The sequence below is a fragment of the Ochotona princeps genome, chromosome X (assembly GCF_030435755.1).
Source record: "Ochotona princeps isolate mOchPri1 chromosome X, mOchPri1.hap1, whole genome shotgun sequence".
Lineage (NCBI taxonomy): Eukaryota > Metazoa > Chordata > Mammalia > Lagomorpha > Ochotonidae > Ochotona > Ochotona princeps.
This window is the reverse complement of record NC_080865.1, coordinates 27,249,684-27,271,637: the sequence shown is the minus strand read 5'-3', so window position 1 is coordinate 27,271,637 and position 21,954 is coordinate 27,249,684. Positions and strand designations below refer to the sequence as shown.

At 41.7% G+C, this 21,954-nt stretch overlaps 1 protein-coding gene across 3 annotated transcripts in view; it reads right to left on the bottom strand.

The window, feature by feature from the left end:
- The window catches only part of PCYT1B (phosphate cytidylyltransferase 1B, choline), a 105,686-nt gene that overhangs the window by 54,755 nt on the left and 28,977 nt on the right, over positions 1-21,954 (bottom strand). The window contains exon 1 of one of the 3 annotated variants that reach the window (XM_004587827.4): positions 21,472-21,813. The exons of 1 other annotated variant lie outside the window; for it this stretch is intronic. In XM_004587827.4, the coding sequence (XP_004587884.1) occupies positions 21,472-21,588 (117 nt within the window). In that variant the 5' untranslated portion in view covers positions 21,589-21,813. Of the gene's footprint in view, positions 1-21,471; positions 21,814-21,954 lie in introns of those variants that run through there. One more of the 3 variants, XM_058658749.1, reaches the window with a different exon arrangement.

Genomic DNA, 21,954 nt, shown 5'->3' with positions numbered 1-21,954 from the left:
CCCGGAGCAGAGCAGAAAGAGGTCCAGTACCTGGTCCAGTGCCAAGAAATATCCAATTTTCATTGAGTTAAGGTGTGTATATGTTATGAAGTGACAGGCACCATTTAAAACAATTATATATATATATATATATATATATATATATATATATATATATATGAAATTATTTCCAAGGCATTTTGTTGAGTACAAAAAGCAAGTTAGAAAACAATATGTATAGTCTGATACATCTTGGGGAAGGGAAAGAGAAAGGCAGTGCCATAGAATTGTTTAGAACTGTGCTAACACACTAGCTATTTGTCATATGTGACCGCTTATATTCAAATTATAATTGGTTTAAAGAGTTTCTTAGTCATATTATCTAGCCACATTTCAAGGGCTCAGTAACCATGTGTGGTCACTATAGGTGCTATATTGGGCAGAGCAGGCATTGAACATTCTTACTATCACAGCAAGTTTTACTGGACATCACTGGTCTAGAAGGACACAGCCTAAAGTGATCAGTTGGATTATCTCTGGGTAAAAAGATGATGTTTGGAGCAAGGAGATGAAGGAATGCTTTCACTGCTTACTCCAATATATGTTGATTATTTTGCCTTATTGTTTTTATAATAAACATACACATACAGAATATATAATGCAAACCTAAACTTTAAAAATCTCTTGTCAATTTAGAGGTGCAGCTCCAGGTGCCCCACATGTAGAAAAATGGAAATAGTTATTGAATAGGAAAAGGGGAATATTTTGAAAAATGACAATTATGATTTACAAACTGTTACATGATATGATTCCCAGGCATGTGGAGCATTTAAAACCCTTGAACGACAGAGTTGGCTCAGTGCTTAAGACACTGATTCAGATGCCTGCATCCCATGTCAGATACCTGGATGCACTGCTGGTTACACCTGCTGACTCTAGCCACCTGCTAATGCAGGCCCCGCGAGGCAGCAGCGCTGGCCATCCAAATACAAGATGTGGATGGAGTTTCTATCCTCGGATTTCAGTTCCCACCTAGGGCAATCACATGAAATTATTTATAAATTTTAAAAGTTTTAAAAATTCATTTAAGCTTTTAAAAACTAAATTGCTTTCCTACTATCTACATATTATTAAGTCTTAATAAAACTTTTTAGTGTCTATACCTTTTTTAAAAAGATTTTTAAAATGTTTACTTGAAAGGCAGAACAAAAAAGTAAAAAACAGAGTGCTTCCATCTGCTGTTTCACTCCCCAGGTGACCACAACTGGGCTGGTCTGAAGGCAGGAGCCAGGAGCTTCTGCCACGTCTCCTCCATGTTGCAGAATCCCAAGGACATAGGCCATTCTTTGCTGCTTTCCCAGGTGCACTAGCACAGGGAGCTGTATCAGAATCAGAAGTAGAGCAGGGTTGGGGCCCGGCATAGTAGCCTAGCAGCTAAAGTCCTCGCCTTGCACATGCAGGGATCCCATATGGTCACCGGTTCTCATCCTGGCAGCCCCGCTTCCCATCCAGCTCTCTGCTTGTGGCCTGAGAAAGCAGTCAAGAATGGTCCAAAGCCTTGGAACCTTGCACCCATGCTGGACACCCGGAAGAAGCTCCTGACTCCTGGCTTCAGCTCTGCTCAGCTCCAGTCATTGTGGACACTTGGGGAGTGAATCAATGGATGGAAGATCTTCCTCTCTGTCTCTCCTCCTCTCTGTATATCTGCCTTTCCAATAAAAATAAATAAATCTTAAAAAAAAAAAAAAAAGAAGTAGAGCAGGGACGATCAAACCAGCTCCCATATGGGCATATGGAATGCTGATGCTACAGGCAGTGACTTTACACACTATGCCACTGCACAGGCTCCTTCCTTTTTTATCTTTATTTGATAGGCAGAGCTATTGAAACATAGAGAACTCCCAACTGCAAGTTCACTCCATACGTGCTTGCAATGGCTGGATCTGTGCTAGAGCTGAAGCCAGAAGCTGGCAGTCAGAAGCCAGAGCCAGGAGGAGAATCAGGTACTCCAATGGGTGATACAGCTGTTGTAACTAGTATCTTTCATTATTATTTTTAATTTATTCATTTGAAAGGCAGAGTTACAAAGAGAAAGGGAGAGACAGAGAGAAAGAGAAGAGATATCGCATCTGCTGGTTTACTCCCCAAATGGTCATAATAGCTAAAGTCGGGAGGCAGGAGTGTGAAATTCCGTCAAGGTCTCCTAGGTAGGTGGCCAGGGCCCAATCACTTGTGCCGTTTTCTGCTGCCTTTCTGAGTACATTGGCAGGAAGCCATATCCACAGGTGAGCAACTGAAACTTGAACCAGTGCTCATATGGGATGCTGGAATCATAGGCAGCAGGTTAATCTACTAAGCCACAACACTGTCCTCTTAATTGCTGTCTTAACCAATAGGCCAAAGGCTTATCCCTATGCATTCTTCATTTTTCCAGCATATACTACTTAAATATTTAACGTGTACCAGGAACTGTACTAGCTTCTGATGATGCATAAGGGGGAAAATAAATCTAAAAAATATCTGTCCTTAAAACACTTAATGATAATACTAAACAGAAACAGAAAACATAAACGATGTAGCATATTAAAAAGTGATTAAGTGGGGGCCGGCTCTGTGGCATAGTTGGTTGAACCTCTGAATGTGGCACCTGCATTCCGTATGTGCACCAGTTTGTGTCCCAGTTGCTCTATTTCCAGCCCGGCTCACTGTGTATGGCCTGAGAAAGAGGTGGAGGATGGCCCAAGTACCTGGGCCCCTGCACCACACTGGAGATGTGGAAGAAGCTCCTGGCTCTTGGCTTTGGATCAGCTCAGCTCTGGCTATTGTGGACATTTGGGGGAGTGAAACAGCAGGTGGAAGATCTTTCTCTGTCTCTCCACCCTCTCTATATAAAGCTGCCTTTAAAAATAAAATATAAAATAAAATGGATCTTTGTAAAAAAAAAAAGTGATTCAGTGATGTAGACAATGATTGGGTGAGAAACGGGATAGGGAAGGTAGGAGGTATAACTATAAGTAGCATAGTTAAGGAAGTCAATATATGTCTAAATATGTAAAGGACCAATCAAGCTCCATAGTGAAAGCCCTGGAGAAAGAACATTCCCGAGCAGCAAAAACAGCAGGTGCAAAGTCCCTGAGGTATCAGCACATCTGGCTTCTTCCAGGAATAAGTAGAAGTCAGTATGCCTGGAGGAAGTGAGCATAAAAGTGATGGGAGCTGCAGCTAGAGGAGCAAGGAAGGGAGAGGGTGGAAGACAACCAGTGTGGGACTTTCAGAATGACTCTTTCACTCCGGGGGACTGATTGGGAAGTGTCAGATCATTTTGAGCAAGTCATGAAAAGATATTTCCTTAGCTTTGCTAAGACCACCTGGCTTATAGGTTGAGCCTCAACCATTCAAGGTCAAAGATAGAGGGCAAAATCCACTGTAGCATCAGGTGTGACAATCAGGCAAAAGATGATAGAGGCTGAGATGAGGGTGCCAGCATTGCAGGTGGCGAGAAGTGGTGAGAGTCTGGATAGATTTTAGATAAAATTTACAATAGATTGCATCTAGAGTGTGACAGAATGAGAGGAGTCAGATAATTCCAAAGGTATGGCCAAGGAACTGGAAAGGCAGCACCGCCATGCTCCGAGATGAGCAGATACCGGAAAGGGAGGGCTGCAAAGGGAGGGACGGTGATGGGACCAGAAATGCTGTTTGTTCTCAAGCATTTGGTTTGACATGCCTTCTAGAGCTCCAAGTGGAGACGCCATGGGGAGAGCTCAGTGTGCAAGTCTCACATGTGGAAGAGAGTGTTAAGCTAGGGAGAGGGGCATGAAAGCCAACAGAATGGCAATGATACTTAAAATAATTAGACTGCACATTCATCCAGTTGTGGGCAAGATACAGACAAAGAGAGGCCACGTGTCATCAGATGAAAAGACATTCAAACTCATTAAGACTGCATTTTATCAATATTTTGTAATGTTTTCTTATCATTTTCATCATATTACAAAAAACCTGGAACAACTAACAGGAAGACAAGCCTCATCAACAGTTATACTTCCCAGAGACAACAGTTGTTAACAATATATTTCATTACAGGCTGTCTGATGTGTCATCTATACACAGTAGCAGCTTGGGAATCTTACTGCCATCAGCAGATTTTTGTTCCACTCAGTGTCCTGATTATTTTATCATGCTGTTAAAGGGTTTCCAACCTCAGGAACAGTAATAGTTGTAAAACATTCCACTGACTGGGAAAGTCAACTGGGGCCAGTACTGTGGCCAGTAGGTTACTTGTGACAGCAGCATTCATAGCATGGTGCTGGTGTAAGTTCCAGCAGCTCCACTTCCAACCCAGCTCCCTGCTAATGCATTTGGGAATGCAGTGGGAGGTGGCCCAGGTACTTGGGCTCCTGTGAGAGACCAGGATGGAAATCCTGGATACTGGATTCAGCCTGACCCAGCCCCACTTGTTGCAAATATTTGGGGAGTGAACCACCAAATGGAAGACCTATCTCTCTCTTTTTGTCTTACTCCTCTTTCTGTCAGACTGCCTTTCAAATAATTAACTTTTTAAAATATCTTTTTTAAAGATTTATTTTATTTTTATTGCAAAGTCAGATATACAGAGAGGAGGACAAACAGAGAGGAAGATCTTACGTCCATTTATTCACTCCCCAAGCAGCCGCAACGGCTGGAGCTGAGCCAATCCAAAGCCAGGAGCCAGAGCTTCTTCCAGGTCTCCCACACAGGTACAGGGTCCCAAGGCTTTGGGCCGTCCTCGACTACTTTCCCAGGCCACAAACAGGGAGCTAGATAGGAAGTGGGGCCGCTGGGATTAGAACCGGCGACCATATGGGATCCTGGTGCATGCAAAGGTGAGGACTTTAACCACTACACTATTGCGCCAGGCTCCAAATAGTAAGTTTTTAAAAAAGAAAAATGATAATTTAAATATTTAAATTAAATATTTCTGTAAGGTTGAATATTATATATTTTACTAGTATAAATAGTATTTAAGACATAATTTTGAGTCTCTGATTGTTTCCTTATGGTACATTCCAGAAGCTGAATTACTTAGATCAGGGGTATAAATGTTCTAAAGATAAATGTTTGAAGAAAATTTTAACATGTATTGGTAAATTACTTTATACAAAAGCTGTATCATTTACACTCACATTACAATGCGGGAAAGCACCCATTTTGCTGCCATCCCATCAGCACTGAGTATTATCTTTGTCAATTTTATAGACCAAAAAATGGCACCATACTGCTTCCATTTGCATTATTTTGATTACAAGAAAGATTGAATATTTTTCACAGGTTTATTAGCCATTTGTATTTTCTTCTGAAAATCATCTGTCCTTTGCTCATTTTTTTCTATTGTTGAAAAGTGTTTTGAAGTTGGTTAAATGCAAAACAGTAGAACAGTTAAAAATTACCTTAGAATTTTTCAGAAAACACATGTTCTGACTTCATTTGGAGTTCACTTAGAAGAACTCCATTTTAAAAAATTCATTTGAAAGGTAGAGAGGCAGGGAGAGAGAGAAATCTCCCATCCACTGGTTCACTCCTCCCCAGATGCCTTCAGTGGCTGGGCTGGGTCAGGCCAAAGAAGGGAAGTTGGAACTCAGTGCAAGCCTGACACATGTGTGGCAGGAAGCTTGCTGCTTGAGGCATAACCTGCTTCCCAGGGTGCTCACTGGCAGGAAACTGCAAAGAGGGCAGAAAGGAGTGCTGGTACATGACGTTAGGCACTCCGACAAGGGATGCAGATGTGCCATGCAGTGGCTCAGCTGCTACCCTAAACATCAGGCCCTAGAAGTCCATTTTGTAAACCAGTGTGTGGACAGGTGTATCTACGTCAGGCTAATAATTATCATTCTGACAACCAAGCTGAAGAATTTTTACTGTGCCCTAAGGGTTACAGGCTTCCTTAAAACATTGACCATCCATAAACAGTAATTCCTCCTCTTCTCCCTCACCTGCAACTCTGCACTATGGTCACCTTCTTAAAACATTCACGACAGGGCCCAGCGGCGTGGCCTAGTGGCTAAAGTCCTCGTCTTCAACGCCCCGGGATCCCATATGGGCGCCGGTTCTAATCCCAGCAGCTCCACTTCCCATCCAGCTCCCTGCTTGTGGCCTGGGAGAGCAGTCGAGGACGGCCCAAAGCTTTGGGATCCTGCACCCACGTGGGAGACCCGGAAGAGGTTCCTGGTTCCTGGCTTCGGATTGGCGTGCATCGGCCCGTTGCGGCTCACTTGGGGAGTGAATCATCGGATGGAAGATCTTCCTCTCTGTCTCTCCTCCTCTCTGTATATCTGACTTTGTAATGAAATAAATAAATCTTTAAAAAAAATTCACAACAATGATTTCTAATAGGTAGAAGGTACTATAGATATGATCATATCCTGTTGATTCTAAAATACACATCCCATTTCCCACCTATCCCCCATCTTAACGTCTTTGAGATTAAGACAGTAAATATTGTCTTAAAATTTAAATTGGTCACTTCTTCACATCGTAGCACTTCCAAAATAGAAATTCAGTTTACAATTAATAGTATTGTTGATTCAGGGAATGCATACATGCTCTTAACAATAGTAAATAATCTTCACTTAGAGCTAAGAAATTCCATACCCTAAATCATTTTTTCCTGAGGCATTTGAACTTTATGATTTCATAATGAACATCAACAATAATCTTATAGTCATATTCTACTTCCTTCCCCCAAAGAACTTAAAATGACATGAAAAAAACCCCAAACAAACAAGGTTTCACCTCATCCCACTCAAAATGGCTGTCATCCAAAAATCAAAAACAATAAATTACGCCGAGGATATGCAGGGAAAAGGTACCCTAATCCACTGTTGGTGGGAATGCAAACTAGTACAAACATGGAGGAAAGTTTGGTGATTGGTCAGAGATCTGAACATAGATCTACTATATGACCCAGCCATCACACTCCTGGGAATTTACCCAAAGGAAATGAAGTCAGCATAGGAGAGTGTTATGTATACACCCGTATTTATTGCAGCACAATTCACAACAGATAAGATACTGAATCAACACATATGCCCATCACTGGAGAGCTGAATAGAGAAAATGTGTATTATGCACTGTGCAATATTACTCAGCCATAATGAAATAATGATATCTTTTGCAACAAAATTGGTGCAACTGGAAACCACTATGCTCAGTGAAATAAACCAGTCCACAAAAGGCAAATATCATGTAGTCCCTGATCTACAATAATACAGAGCTTAAAAAAAGTACAATCTATATAAGATTGATATTTGGCGCTCTGAATTTTTTTTTTGCAGCCTTTGTGTCTATACTCTTAAGGTACAGTAATTTTTTTCTTTCTATTTGTTATTTATTGAACTCTTCACCTAATGGAGTGTTAGGCCTAAGATTATAAAGTGAAATGAAAGTATGGCATTGCAAAAATAATAATAAAAAAACAGAAAGAAATAAGGAAGGAGGAGGCTGAGTGGAGAACATGGGCAAGAAGGAAGGTAGGGTGGGAAGGATCACCTTGCTCCTAAATATATATTGTGAAATATGTGAAATTTGCTCACTTTATATGAAATATATAGATTCCACCCATGCATGTGTATGTATGTGTGTGTATATATATATATATATATATATATATATATATATATATATATTCCAAGACGCGAGGTTAAGGATAAAATATGGGCAAGCAGGAATGCATATCATATTTCTGTATTTCAGGCAGGTGGATCACAGAAATGAGTTTACGCACTTAGCAGTCATAATAAAGAGGGAAATAAAGTTAGCACTGTCTTCACAAAGAACAAAATACCTGTTAAGAAAAAGACAGGGAAGAGCTTGGAGTATGGACCTTCCATATCAGAATGCCTGCTTTGAGTCCTGACTCTGCTTCTGCACCAGCTTCCTACTAATGCACACCCTGGGAGGCAGCAGGTGATAGCTCAAGCATGTGGGTCCCTACCATCTGCTGGAAGATGCATTGAGTTCTGGGCTCCTATTTCAGACCTAGCCCAACTGGGATTATTGTGAGCAATTGGAGAATAGCCCAGTAGATATCTCTGAGTGTCAAGTAAAACGAAATAAATATTTATTCTTTATTTTTAAAAAATTATCCATTTAAAAGGCAAAGTATGGGGAGAGAGAGGGATCTTCTCTCTGCTGGTTCATCCCCCAAGTGGCTACAATGGTGGGGTTTGGAGGAGGTGGAAGCCAGGAGCTCTATATAGATCTTCCATGTGAATGGCAGTGACCTAGGCACTTGGGCCATCCTTCACCACCTTCCCAGGTGCATTAGCAGGGAGCTGGATCAGAAGTGAAGCAGATGAAATTGAACCAGAGTTCATATAGGATGCCAGCTTCACAGGCAGCAGCTTAACCCTCTGTGACAAAATGACAGCCCCTAAAATAAAACTGTGTAAAGAAAATAAGGAAAAAGCACAAGAGTTGGGCATTTCCTTCAGTAGTTAAGACATTATTTGCAGTGCACACATCACATATCAGGGGACAGGATTCAAGTCCCAGCTCCAATCCCTATTCCAGTTTCCTGCCACAGTGCACTCTGGGAGGCAACAGCTGATGGCTCAGTGGTTGGGTCCCTTGCTCCCACATGAAAGGTTTGCACTGAATGTCAGGTTCCTGGCTGCAGCCTGGCCCAGCTCAGGCTGGCAGAGACATCTGAGGAGTGAAACAATAGATGGAATTAGCTCTCTTGGTCTGTCTCTCTTGGTGTTTGTCTGTCTGTAAAATAATTAAGATAAAGCAAATGAATAGGCACTGTATTTCCTGGGGCTGAGTTCTGACAGTAACTCCTCCTGTGCAGCCCCCTTGAAGGGCATGCTGGGTGATGCTGTAGCACGATTACTAATGCTCAACAACAATCCCCTGTTAAAGGTGTCCAGAACTTTCTGTCTGTCCATACAAGGCAGAGCCCCAGCCCCAAAGCTTATCTCTACAAGGGGTCAAACGTGCAGCCTGCAATTGCTGCTCTTTCTCCCTAATCACAGCGTGCACAGCTAACACTTATAATTTCTAGATTAGTGTTTTCCCACATGGGCTAGACTGGGCAAGGTAACCCCTTGGAGAGCAAGACTATGTACTTGTATTCATGTGTCATGTCAGAAAAACAAGGGTGCAAGGATCACAGTTCCATATGATGTATGAGTTTATACTGGCACCCCCATCTCTGTCACCATAAAGTATATAAGGTGCCCTAAGGGGAGGCTAAATGTTGGGTGGCCTGAGCCTATTGACATTTATATTTGCTTTCAGATGATTGCAATACACTGAAGTTTGGGCTTTTGTGAGTGCATTTGTGGTTTATATTATCTACTTTCAATTACAGCAATGCTCACAAGATCTGCAGGTGGTTTAAAACATTTTCTGCAGTGCAGCAGGAAAGCAAAAATAATCCCAGCACAGGAAAAACAAGAAAATGCAGAGTTGACCCTTTTACCCCATGTATAGTCTATATCAGTCACATTATTGGTTATCAACAATAAGCATCTGATCTGACAAGACATATATCTGAAATGTCTGCCCATACTAGCATTAAGACTTATTTTGGTGGCTGACACTATGGCATACCAAGTTAAGCTTCCACCTATGGCACCAGTATCCCATCTGAGCACCAGTTTGAGTCCTGCGTGTTCTACTTTTGATATAGTTCCCTGCTAATGGTCTGGTAAAGCAATGGAGGAGGGCCCATGTGGGAGACTCAGAAGAAGCTCCTGGCTCCTGGCTTCAGATCAGCTCAGCTCCAGCCTTTGGAGCCCTTTGGGGAGTGAATCAGCAGATGGAAATTATCTCTCTTTCTGTGTTATCTCCTCTCTAAATAACTGTGCCTTTCCAATAATAAATGAATCTTCCTAAAATGCACCTTGAACGTATATTTTACCTTGAGATATTATCTGATGATAGTAAAAAGTTAGTCATTGCCTTACTTTAAGATGAAGCATCTAGAATATGAGAACGAACCTCTGATTTTGTTTCAAGCTTTAACTGCTTCAAGCCATGTGCTATTCAATCAAGTACTTCACAAAATACTGCTACATATAAAGATAAATGTTTAGAAACCCTTTTTTGAGTTTCTGTAATTCAATATAGAAAAAAACAGAAGTCCCATACTATTGCAAAAACATCTGTTCTTCACTCCACAGTAAAACTAGCTGCTCTGATGTGTAAAAAAAAATGATGTCAAACTAAAATGCATTCCTTTGTCAGCAAATATATTTAGAAGACATATAGAAAACATTGCTGAAGATTGAAAGAAACAAGCATTAGAACAAATTATGCAGTGTGGGAGGTTTGCTATACAGTTGGATGGAAGTACAGATATTTCTATCATGTCTCAGCTTGAAGTATTTGCTAGATTCTATTTCCATAACAAAACCTTTTTTTTCTGAGTCACTAAAGGAAAAATGTTTGCAAAAGAGATATATTCTACAAAGTGGATGACTCCTTTAACAACACTCATATTTTACAGGGAAACAGTGGACGTGTAATTACCAATGAGGTGCTTGCTTTGCTGTTAGACCTCTGATGTCCCAACTAGTTGAGAAGTATGTCTCTGTCTTCTCGACCCTTCTACTAGTTCTTTAAATGTTCTTCCAAATTGTTTTCTGGAAGATTGTGGGGCAAGTAGATTAACCAGATTTCATGTAGAGATTGGCAGATATGCGGAGTGTTATTTAGCTGTTTAAATTTTTCCCCTCCCAAACTTTGATAGAATGGCTCTGGGTCAGCTAATTTCTAGAACTCGCTCAGTAGCAGGATTATTCTGAGGCACCCATTTCCTCCCAAGACCAGAAACTGTCTGAAAAAGGACAGGCCATTTTAAGACAAAGCATACAAACTGGGGGCCATGGATTTTAATTCATAAATACCTAACTAGGGTTGAAATAGTCCTAGGATAAGGCAAATCTAGTGTAAGGGCTTTCCTAGGCTCTCTTTGTAGATGCTCTGTTAGTGGTCAAGAGCTGTAATTCTATGTAGCATCTGATATCATTCTTTAAAGTGTTACCTATTAGATCATCACAATTGTCTGGAAATGGGACATATGCTGTGCAGTGTATTCTTTCTCCATTATTGTGTTTAGAATATCTCTAAACTCTGGACTAAACAATAAAATACATGTACATAAAAGTACACATGGCTTAAGGGTATGGCTTGGTGGATTTTTACAAGCTGAATACATACACGCTCTGAATCAAGCAACTGACCTCAGCCAGCATCCGTCCCATGCCCTGTCCATTGGACTGATCTTTAACATTACAGATGAGCTTACTTTGTTTTTAATATTATTTATTTGAAAGGCAGAGTTACAGGGAAAGGGGGAGAGGGAGAGAGAGAGGGACAGGCAGATCTATGTATCATCTCCCTCCTGATTCACTCCCCAAGTGGCTTCAGCAGCCCAGGATGGGCCAGGGCAAAGCCAGGATCCCAAACTCCATCTGGGTCTCCCATATGGGTGGTTGGGCCATCTTCTGCTGCTTTCCCAGCTGCATTATCAGGGAGCTGAATTTGAAGTGGAGCTGCCAGAACTCAAACAGCCACACATATAGGATGTCAGCATCCAAAGAGGTGGCTTAAACCCACTGTGCCACAACATTGGTCCCCTGCTTAGTTTATCCTATATAAATAGGATCATGTTGTATGTATTGTGTCTTGTTTCTTTCACTCCATGTTCTGTCTGAGATTTATCCATTTTCCTGCAGGTGGGTTCTACATTTTTCAGTCTTCCTGGAGTACAGTATTACATTGCTCAATTACATCACAATCTGTTTATCCATTCTGCTTCTGCTGGATGCTGCGTAGTTTTCAGTTTGGGATTATTCTGAATAATGCTGCTAACATATCTTAATACTAATTGCCTGGTAGCCCTGGGTGCAAGTTTTATAGGAGTATACACCAGGTCAAATTATTGACCTTGAATGTTCAATTTTGATACAAAGATGTCTGATTTGTTTCTAGTCCTGGTCCTGAAAGTAGAAGATGTGACACGAATGTGCATCCAAGAGTATCTGCTTAATCACCTGGCAGCTTGGGCAGACAACTCTTTGCTCATTGTTGCCTAGGAATTGTGTATGGCAGAAAGCGGGCTTTTAAATTCAGACAAACCTAATTTAAAATTTTAGCTTAGTTAGCATCTACTCTCTGGGAAATTACTTAATTCTTGATTTGAGTATTGGTACTATGGGGGATAATATATTTTTAATTTACTTATTTATTTTATCTACATGGAAGACAGAGATATAGACAGAAATCTCTCATTCTCTGGTTCACTCCCCAAATATCCACAACAGCCCAAGCAAGTGTAGGCCAATCTGGAGCCAGGAACTTAATCTGGGTCTCCCATGTGAGTGGTAGGGACCCAATTACTTGAGCTGTCACCTTCTAGGTGTGCAGGAGCAGACAGCTGGAATCAAGAGCAGAGCTGGAACTTAAACTCATGTACTGTGATGTGGTATTTTAACTGCTGTGCCAAATGCCCACCCCAGGCAGAGTAATTCCTACGTAGTGAGTTTACAACCTGGCTATATGAAATAATATGGGTAGGTGTTTGGCTTAACAATGAATACATCCACATCCCATATCCGAGCCCAGGACTTGGGCTCAAGTCCTGGCCCCACTCCCAAGTCCAACTTCTTGTCAGTGTTCCCTGGAAGACAGCAAGTGAAGGTTTTAGAAACAGAATCTCTACCATCCGTGTGGGAGAGCTAGATTGAATTCCCAGTCTGGCCCAGCCCCAGTTACTGGTGGGCATCTGATGAGTGAACAAATGAGTTTCTCTCTCTCTCTCTCTCTCCCCCTTTCTCTCCCTCCCTCCTTCCCTCCCTCTCTCCCCTATTTCCCCTTTCCCTCTTTTCTGTCCTCCCCCTCCCTCTCTGTCTCCTTCCATGCCTCTCAAATTTATAAAAATGTTTTTTTAAAAAATGACTGGACCCTTGTGGGCCTCTAATTTTGAGAAGATGACATAACATAAATAGAGGATTCAACACAATGTGTCCTATGAATTGTAGAATAGTTGCTCCATTTCTCATTCTAGGCCATGAAGAAAAATGACTGAGTCCTCTAGCCCAAACCCCATACAAAACAATTACATTATAACTAAACACTTTGGAGGTACAATGAAATTTTTCATTTTATGCCTGTATCTACATCAATATTAGGCATACTAGAGATGAATCACAGAAGCCTGTGTACCAGAAATGGGCTTTCAACATCATTTGGTTGGCAATAGGCTGTACACATCATTCATGATGTTTCTATGAACCAGTTGCTGTTGTTATTTTTCTTAAATGCCAGTTTAAATAACCCTCAGCATCCCTCTGCACTGATGTCAGGTTCAGCATGCATGAATTACTGAGTGGAAAACAAAAACACCAAAGTCAAAGATTTTGGTGGGAAAGAGGAGATTATATGAAAATGAATCTTGCTCAATAGGCTAGCCCTATGTGGCCCTGCACATTATTACACAGGCGCACACTACCAGGGCTCACTGCTTTATTTTCTAATCACTGTGTTTTCAAGTCTGCCCTCAAGATCATTGAGTGTTAAACTCTCTCTTTATCCCCAAGCAAGGTCAGCTTCCGTAGCTTCGCATACAACCCAGTTCATGCTGGGATAAAGAGGAAGGTAGGAATGCTAAAACAATAATGCTATGGTCTGTAGCCAGCAACGGGTAATCAGATCCTAGCAAGGTGGAGGTTGTTACCAGGCAGATTACTGGAAGAAATAGGCCCGACTTGCAATGCCTTGGTTTGTTCCTTTCTTCCTGGCTTTCTCCCTTTATCCTGGCCCCCGGTGGACAGATGGAATAACTCTTTTGCTGTATTATTTCCTTAGGGTCGCCAAGAAGCACTGTGCATATACTAGCTTAAGATGCAAGTTTCAGGACTGTGGCATGACCCACCACTATACTTCAATGTCAATAATTAGGCCTACATGGATAGCCACCAGCTAAGAAAGAAAGGCCCCTTATAATTCAGAGCTATACTGCATACTGTTTGCAAATGCCTCAAAGGAAGCTCAGTGTTTCAAACTTCAGTATTATGAAATTAACACGGATACTGTTGTTTACATTAAGAAGAAATGCAGCATAGATTTCCTTAAACAATGACTAGAAGTTTCTGAATATGATTCGGAATACATTAAGTCTTTCTAAAGAAAGCACCTCAGGTATAAAGCAAAAGACAGTAGAAATCATTTGTACAACATGAATGTAAAATTTTAAATTACTTTGTGAACATTTGTTATTCACATTTCAACAGTATGTTGAAACATAAGATCATTCAAGCTGGGCTTTTTGTTTTTCCTTTTTTTTTTAACTTCAAATGGATCACATTAAAAAAGTTAACAAGTAGAATGACTCTAATTTTGATGGAAGAATCAGGTCAAGACAGAAACTAGAAACACAGTCTAAATATCAGAGATCATCTGTGCAACTCACGGTGGATGGCGGAATTGGTTCCACAGAGAAAAAAAGATTTCCATAAGTCCACATGGCAATTCAGTGGCAAAACTGAGATGAAAATGAGACTGCAAGCTCCACTGAGTAGGGACTAAACTTTAGTATATTTTTGTAACCAGCTCTGAGCCTTTTTCTTGTAGGACAGGTTGGGATTGGATTTGCTGGGGCTTGGTGTAAAATTGTGGAGGCCATAAAGAAGCAAATGAGACTTCTCTCATCACTACATCACTACAGACCCTGGGGCTGCCCCAGAGTTATACTTTTCCACCTGCCAGAATTAAGTCACTGTACCTTTACTCCCATTTTCACAGAGAAAAAAAATGAAGCCAGTTGATGAGATTTTCTTTCAACTTTTACTCTACTCCCTCTTGCCATCCTTGCCAGCTTCCTCACCAGTGAAAGAGGTGTCTGCCTGAAGCCAATCCTTTCACTGAGCCCAACAACGTGCAGGCGCAGGGCCATTCTATCCATCACTTGCTCCCATGACCTCAGCCCCTGCCACTTTCCCATATATACTGTAGTGTAAGTTGCTACCATCTTAAAAGAATGCTTCAACCAAAACCTTTGGCATCTTAGTTGGAAAGAAGGAACAAAGAATGGTAGAAAGATAAAGAGAAGAAAGCATGGAAGAGAGAAAGGTGGAAAGCTAGCCTCTCTCAACCTCTAACCCTCCTTGTCCTCTACATTCTGTTGCTCTACGTGGTGGTCAAGGTTCTAGATCCGTGCCTCCTCAAGGCTCCTCCGCCCACAGCCATGGGGCAGATGCCTCCAACACTTCACTAAAACATCACTACTGACCCCTTCTCCCTGAATCCAAAGGCAACCTTTCTCTTTATCTCACTGATTTCTCTGCTGCGTTTGACTCTATTGGACATTTTCTTCATGGAATTTACCCTGCCTTGACCTTCTGATTTACCAGTCATTTGAGAAATAGCTCTCTGTCTTGTTTTCATGCTCCTTCTATTGGCTCTTTTAGTGGTCTTCCTCACTTATTCCACCCCGGCAATATTCTGGGATAAAGTAGATTTATTTAACCAGATCTCATGTAGAGATAAGCAGACATCAAAAGAGTCCAGTAACTTTAAATGTAGCTCCTCCCCCTCTTCCACTCTAAGGACCTGACAGCCGCAGGGTCGGTGCATTTCTAGAATTAATGTTGCAGCAGGATTGATCCTCAGGCACGCTCCCTAGCCAATCATTTACATCCACTTCCTTTTCAGGCCTGATAGTGTGACTAAGTTTTGCTGTGAACAACTTCACTACCACAATTTTACTTTAATCTCCTTCCATGCTGCTGTCTCCCAGATCTATAGCCCCGGGTCAGAACTCTCTCCTGAGTTCCAGAACCAAGTATTGACTAGATACCCCTCAGGGGAAGTTCCCATGGGACCTCCAACATTTCTCATAGTCTTCCCCACTGATGCATTCATGTCTCTCCCTCACTGGGGCCCTGAAGCTGGGCCTTTCCAGACCCTTCCTCAATACTACCCATCTTAGACTCACTTATCAAATTTCCATTTGGGAAATCTGAATGGAGTTCCTGGCTCCTGGCTTTTGCAGTCATTTTTGGAATAAGCTAGTGGGTGGAAGATTCTCTCCCTTCCTTCCTTCCTTCCTTCCTTCCTTCCTTCCTTTCTTTCTCTCTCTCTCTCTCTCTCTCCCCTCCTCTTCCTCCTCCTCCTCCCCCTCCATCCCTCTTTCTCTCTCATTTTGCCTTTCAAATAAATAGCTAGATATTTTTTAAAAGCCAGCATTAATATGAAAATAAAAGCATCTATCACCATAGGCCCTCAGAGCTCATCCTCCACAAAACTGGAAGTGGGGGGTGTCTGAATTCCCACCAGCCACATGTGGCCACTTAGCAATTGAAATTGGCTAGTATGAATTAAGGTATATTTCAAGTGTGATATACACACTGGACTTTTGTCTTAATATCAAGAATGCAAAGCACCTCATAATTTGTATGGTTGCATGTTGACATGATAACATTTGGAACAAATTGTGCTAGCTAACATATTATCAAAGTTAATTGCACTTGTTTTTAATTTTTTTAAATGTGGCTACTAGAGCATTTTCAATTACATATATGACTCAAGTTACTCAAGGGCATTCCCAAATTTTCATGGAAACCTGAATTAAAAGATAAGTCTATTTTAATGCCAGAATGGTTTTGAAATCCATACATAGTCTTTTTTTTAAAAGATTTATTTTATTTTCATTACAAAGTCAGATATACTGAGAGGAGGAGAGACAGAGAGGAAGTGGAGCTGCCGGGATTAGAACCAGCGGCCATATGGGATCAAGGCGAGGACCTTAGCCACCAGGCCACGCCGCCAAGCCCACATAGTCTTTTTATAATGATTTTCTGTGAACTTTTAGAAGCACTTTTTGTTTCTGATTTTAGACAGTAATGCTCTAGAGTCCAGAGTATATACTACCTACAATGAGGGGTTAAAATTTTCTCAATTTCTCCTTTCCATTACCCAAAAATATCTTTCGGTATTTCTTCCTTTCTTCCTTCCTCCCCTTCCTTCCTTCCTTTCCTCCCTCCCTCCCTCCTTCTCTTCCTTTTCTCCTCCCTTCCTTCTCTCCTTTCTTTTTTCCTTCCTTCCTTCCTTCCTCCCTCCCTCCCTCCTTCCTTCCTTACCTACCTTCTTTCCTTCCTCCCTCCCTCCCTTCCTTCTTTCTTTTCCAAATGCAGGGTATTGTCTTAAGTTGGAATCAAGTTAACAGAATTTTCCCTGCTGGGAAGTGCTTCTTCTGTTCAGTGGACAAAATACAGCTTTTAAGAAAGTCTAATTAAGTCAAACTTCCAAAAAGCCTCTCTTAGGGGATTTCAGTGTCCTGACATTTGTCCGCACATGCAGTTACTGCCTTCTATTAAATGAAAATGATCTTTTTAGGGCAGGGGCTGTTGCTTGACTTCTCTTATTTCTCCCCACTGCACCTAGTACATTGCTGTGTTTGAAAGTTCTTAGCCACCCAGCTGACTGCGGCTCCTGTTGTTAGCAGCGGGTAGTTAGTAAGGGACTGAATTTTCTCTTAGTTACCATCTAAAGTCCTACATCTCTAATTCATTTAAATCCTTCTCACCACCTGAATTAGGACAACGCACCATTTCAATTTGTGTATCTCAAATGCCAATGCAAACTAATACCTAGCTTATGTTTGATTTAGATTTATTTCTTCCATTAGGAGTCTTGCAATGGGCAAATGGCAGTGGAGTGGTGATGGTGCTGCTGGTGGTAGTGGTTGTAGAGGTTGTGAGAGAACGAATTTAAAAGAACAAACAAGTGAATAGATTCCATGTCTACTATACCTGACTCTTATTAACATGCAAGAAATGTTGTACTTGGACAGAGTCCATCAAAGCATCTAATAATAACCTTGGACAGAATTCCAGTTGACCACAGTAAATACCCAGGGAAGTTCCTATTTGTTTTCACCAATACAGCACATTAAGAACAGCTCACTTTTAAAATGCTTCTCTGAGGGACTAAATAATGGTGACACTAGTAAGGGAAGCCACTGAAGTCTCTGGATACCCAGTCATCTTTTGATACACTAGTGAGCTAGTGTCTTGCCTCCCCACCAACATAAGGCACTGTGCGCAAGACAGCAGTCTCTTGGCACTGCTCCACTTTGAAGCCAGTCCTGAAATAACTGATGCTACTGTGGCCCATGGAGCCACCCCTTTCTTATTTCCAAGACCTTGTCAGTTGATCCAGGCTGCATCCATCTTCATGGAAAAACCTTTACAGGCTAGAACTACAACCTCCCTCTGATAGCAGAATGTAAATCTAGAAGAACTTGATCAAAGTTATTCATTCAATCCTCAAGCAGACAACTTTTACGGTAGCTGCAGATTTTTTTAAATGGGGTTAGGGAGCACTGATGGACCTTGACCATGTGTCTAGGCATAATCTACTGGGGAGTGTGTGTGTGTGTGTGTGCACGGGGAGGGGGGGCAGGGCGGGGGTTGTTGAGGACATATTCTTGCCCATGAAGGGTCCTCATCTATCAGTGTTTAGTTTACTAAGAAGGACTGTTACATCACATCATGCAAGGTCACTCAGATTCTATTCTTGACAGTCAAGCTTGTGAGTCACCTTGCATCATGTTTAAGCAGGAAAATAGTTAAGAATAGGAAAAGAAGTCAAGGATTAAATATAAGCATAACAATGGTAAGGAATTCTCAGAAAATGTTCAAACTAGAACAATGTGGACAAATGCTCAGGGTAACAAGATTGATTTTACTCCTAAAATACTGGCTTTATTATAAAACTGACATAATGTTTTGTTGTTTCTTCTCAATTTGTTAGCACTACTTTATTCTGTTTGCTCCTTTCCCTTATTATTTTTCCCTCCACTGAAGAATAAGGTAAATAACAAAATAACATAAAACTTTCCCCTTGAAATATAATTCAATCACTCCTTGGATATTAACTAACTACTTACAGGAATCTAGAAGATTGCTTTCAAGTCCTATGTGTCAGATATGCCAGCTTCCCCTTTGTGTCAGTAACCAGGAGGAGGAGCTTTTCATTCATCATCAGGCCCGTGGCAAATTGGCATGCACTTTCCAAAGTTACTTAAGCAATTTAGTAGCTGTATTCAATGATGAGTGTGACATGAGTGATCCACGTGCATCACCCAAGCTACAGGATCAACTGAAGTGATGAAAAATCACAAAAAGATGGTAGTTGATGGGGCACCATGGGTCAAGCTGCTGCTTGCAAAACCAGTATCCCACATAAGCGTAGGTTCAAGTCCTAGCTGCTCTACTCCCTATCCAGTTCACTGCCAATGCGCCTGGTGAAGCAGCAATAGATGGCCCAAGTGCTTAGGCCCTTGCCATCCACGTAAGAGACTCCAGTGCAGTTCCAGGCTCCTGCTTCAGCCTGGTCCAGTCACAGTTGTTCCATCCATATGGAGAGTAATCCAGCATATAAAGATGTCTGTGCACGTGTGCGAGTGTGTGAAACTTTGTGTTTCAATAAATAAATGATTTTTTTAATTACAAGAAGGAATACTAATTTCCTATTTTCACTTGCCACTCTATCAACAAACTTTGCAATTAAACAGTTAATATTTGCCTTAGAGATTAAGGGGAAATCATCAAGAAAATTGGGCTATGAAGTATAAATCTCAATTATAACGCCACAATGACTCAAGCTTGCTAATACGAGAAAAGGTGCTTTAAAAACTGTGATTTAAAAAAAGTTATGCATTGAGTGCAAGTGTCTACTCAACATAGTCAGTTTTCAGTAATTCATAGTAATGATGGACACTATTAGAAAATTTTATCAATGATCGAAATAATCACTTCAACAATTTATCTTCTATACATTTCTATTATGTCTGTGCACATGTGTGATACACACTTTAAAGCAAAACCACCAAAAAGATGGGAAAAAGAGGGAACGAATTTCACTTTAAAGTATGTTGTAGAGGAAAGATCAAAGCAGAAAGCAAAGTTGAACTTCCTTCCCTCAATTTCCTGTGCCCACCTTTGGAAGACAGAAGCTAGCAAGCAGCACGACGGTGAAGATGAGAAGGAAAGGGAAAGTAGACACGAGAGATGGAAATCATCCACACTGAAGCCTTGCCCTTGACGTAAGACGACACGTGATGCACATTTCAACACTGAGTTCACAGGCAAAGGAAAATATTGAGTGACCTTGTAACACACTTTGGGTGATGAATTTTGTTTTCAGTGTCAAACCAGAAATTGTTTAGTGTTTCAAAGGAATCTCTCTTAGAGATAAACTTTCCGGATGGCTTATATCCCCCAGGAGAAGAGACACCACATTGTGTGAGTCCTTCAGGAAGCGGCCACAGTCCTAGAGAGCAGTCTTCAAACTGTAAAAGCCCGCAGGTCTCTAACAGAACTCTTGTTTTTTGTGCTTTTTAGGAAGTTGTCCAAAGCCTGTTTTTGAACCCTGTTAACCCCTTATTAAGAAGTAATAATTCCATGGTGAATTGTCCTTAGAATTTGTGAGCTCTCACTTTAGAGACAAACACAAAATACTACATGACAAAATTTTAAAAACCTTTTCCCAGGATCAAATTCTAGAGCCAATCAAAATATTGCACTTTTTAAATTGGAGAAAATTGATAAGGGGTAGCTCTAACTAGTGTGTCTCTAGGATTTGGGGGTTCAAAGAGAAGTCTCCCAAGTTCCACAAGATTTCAGGCCACGGTGTACCCACTGCTCATTTGATGCTTTTGACACATGTTAAGGTGATTGAGGACAAACTTCCGCATCCACCTAAGGGGTCATGACCGGTGGTGGAGAGACTGATCCAATCTGGTATACCAGCTAATGAAACGGAAGGAAGTGCTGAGTGGCCCATTTCAACACTTTCGCTATTAAAGGCATGCAGCCCCTTGCCAAACAGTTGCGGCTTCGGTTTTTAAATTTGCATCCCCACTCCCCAAAGAAACCCTTAGGGCACACTCGGGAAATTGTTACAATTTCTCTTAAACACACAGTATTTCTAAAAACATCATCGAGGGACATTTATTTATTTAGTTAGAAATTTTCAGATGAATGGGCAAGTTTTGCTTCCATTTCTCCAAAATGGACAATTAGGCACGGAAATCAGTTGAGAAGCGAGTCATTCCTGAGCTCCATGCGTGACTTAACCAGGAACTAGTTCCCGGCTTTGCCAGGAGGACAGCATTTCCACATTATACCGTAGGATTTTTACCTTCAGGGGAAGAATACACCTGAAAGGAAAGAGGTCACCCCCCCCTCCCGAAGCACAAACACACGGCACAGCCCACGCAGTCCGCTTCCTACCCAACCAAAACAATAATGCTTTGTAAGCGGAGAGCAGCGCCCCGGTATAGAAGCTAAGTATAAACAGCTGAAAAGGATTAGGCGGTAGCTCCATTCTCATTTACATGAAAATCCCTCCGAGCATCATTTGCCTAGCTGGCTGCGGGCGCAGAAGGAACTCATCTGTGCCATAGCCACGCATATCCTTGCATCCTTTGTCTTTACTTACCAGTCGAGGCTGTGGGCATGTGTGCTCTATTTCCTCCATGGTTTCTGAGGGAGGCTCATTAGAAGGGGATTTTGGGATACCTGTTTCTGACTCAGCATCAGTGCTAAGTACTGGCATGGCCAGCGAATGCTCCCTCCAGCTCTACACTCTCTCTGAGTCTCCTCCCAGAGAATGTTTTCTTTGTCACGTATTTTTCTCGCCCCTACCCATCCCCCTTCTTCTCCCCTTCTCTCTGTCTTCCCTGGGGGAGGTAAGAGGTTACCCACCCACCCACCCCCTGCCGCCCGGTTCTTTCTCCGGGGAGCTCAGAGGCAAGGCCTCAGTTTATCACTATAACAACCAGACGGCACTGGAGCCGCGGGTGCGGGATACAGTAGCCTCATTTGCATGGAACGCGCTGGTTGGCTACTGTCATCATAGTACCACTCCGCCGGCGAGAGACCCGGCCCCATTGGCTGGCCGACCATACACACGGGGCGAGAA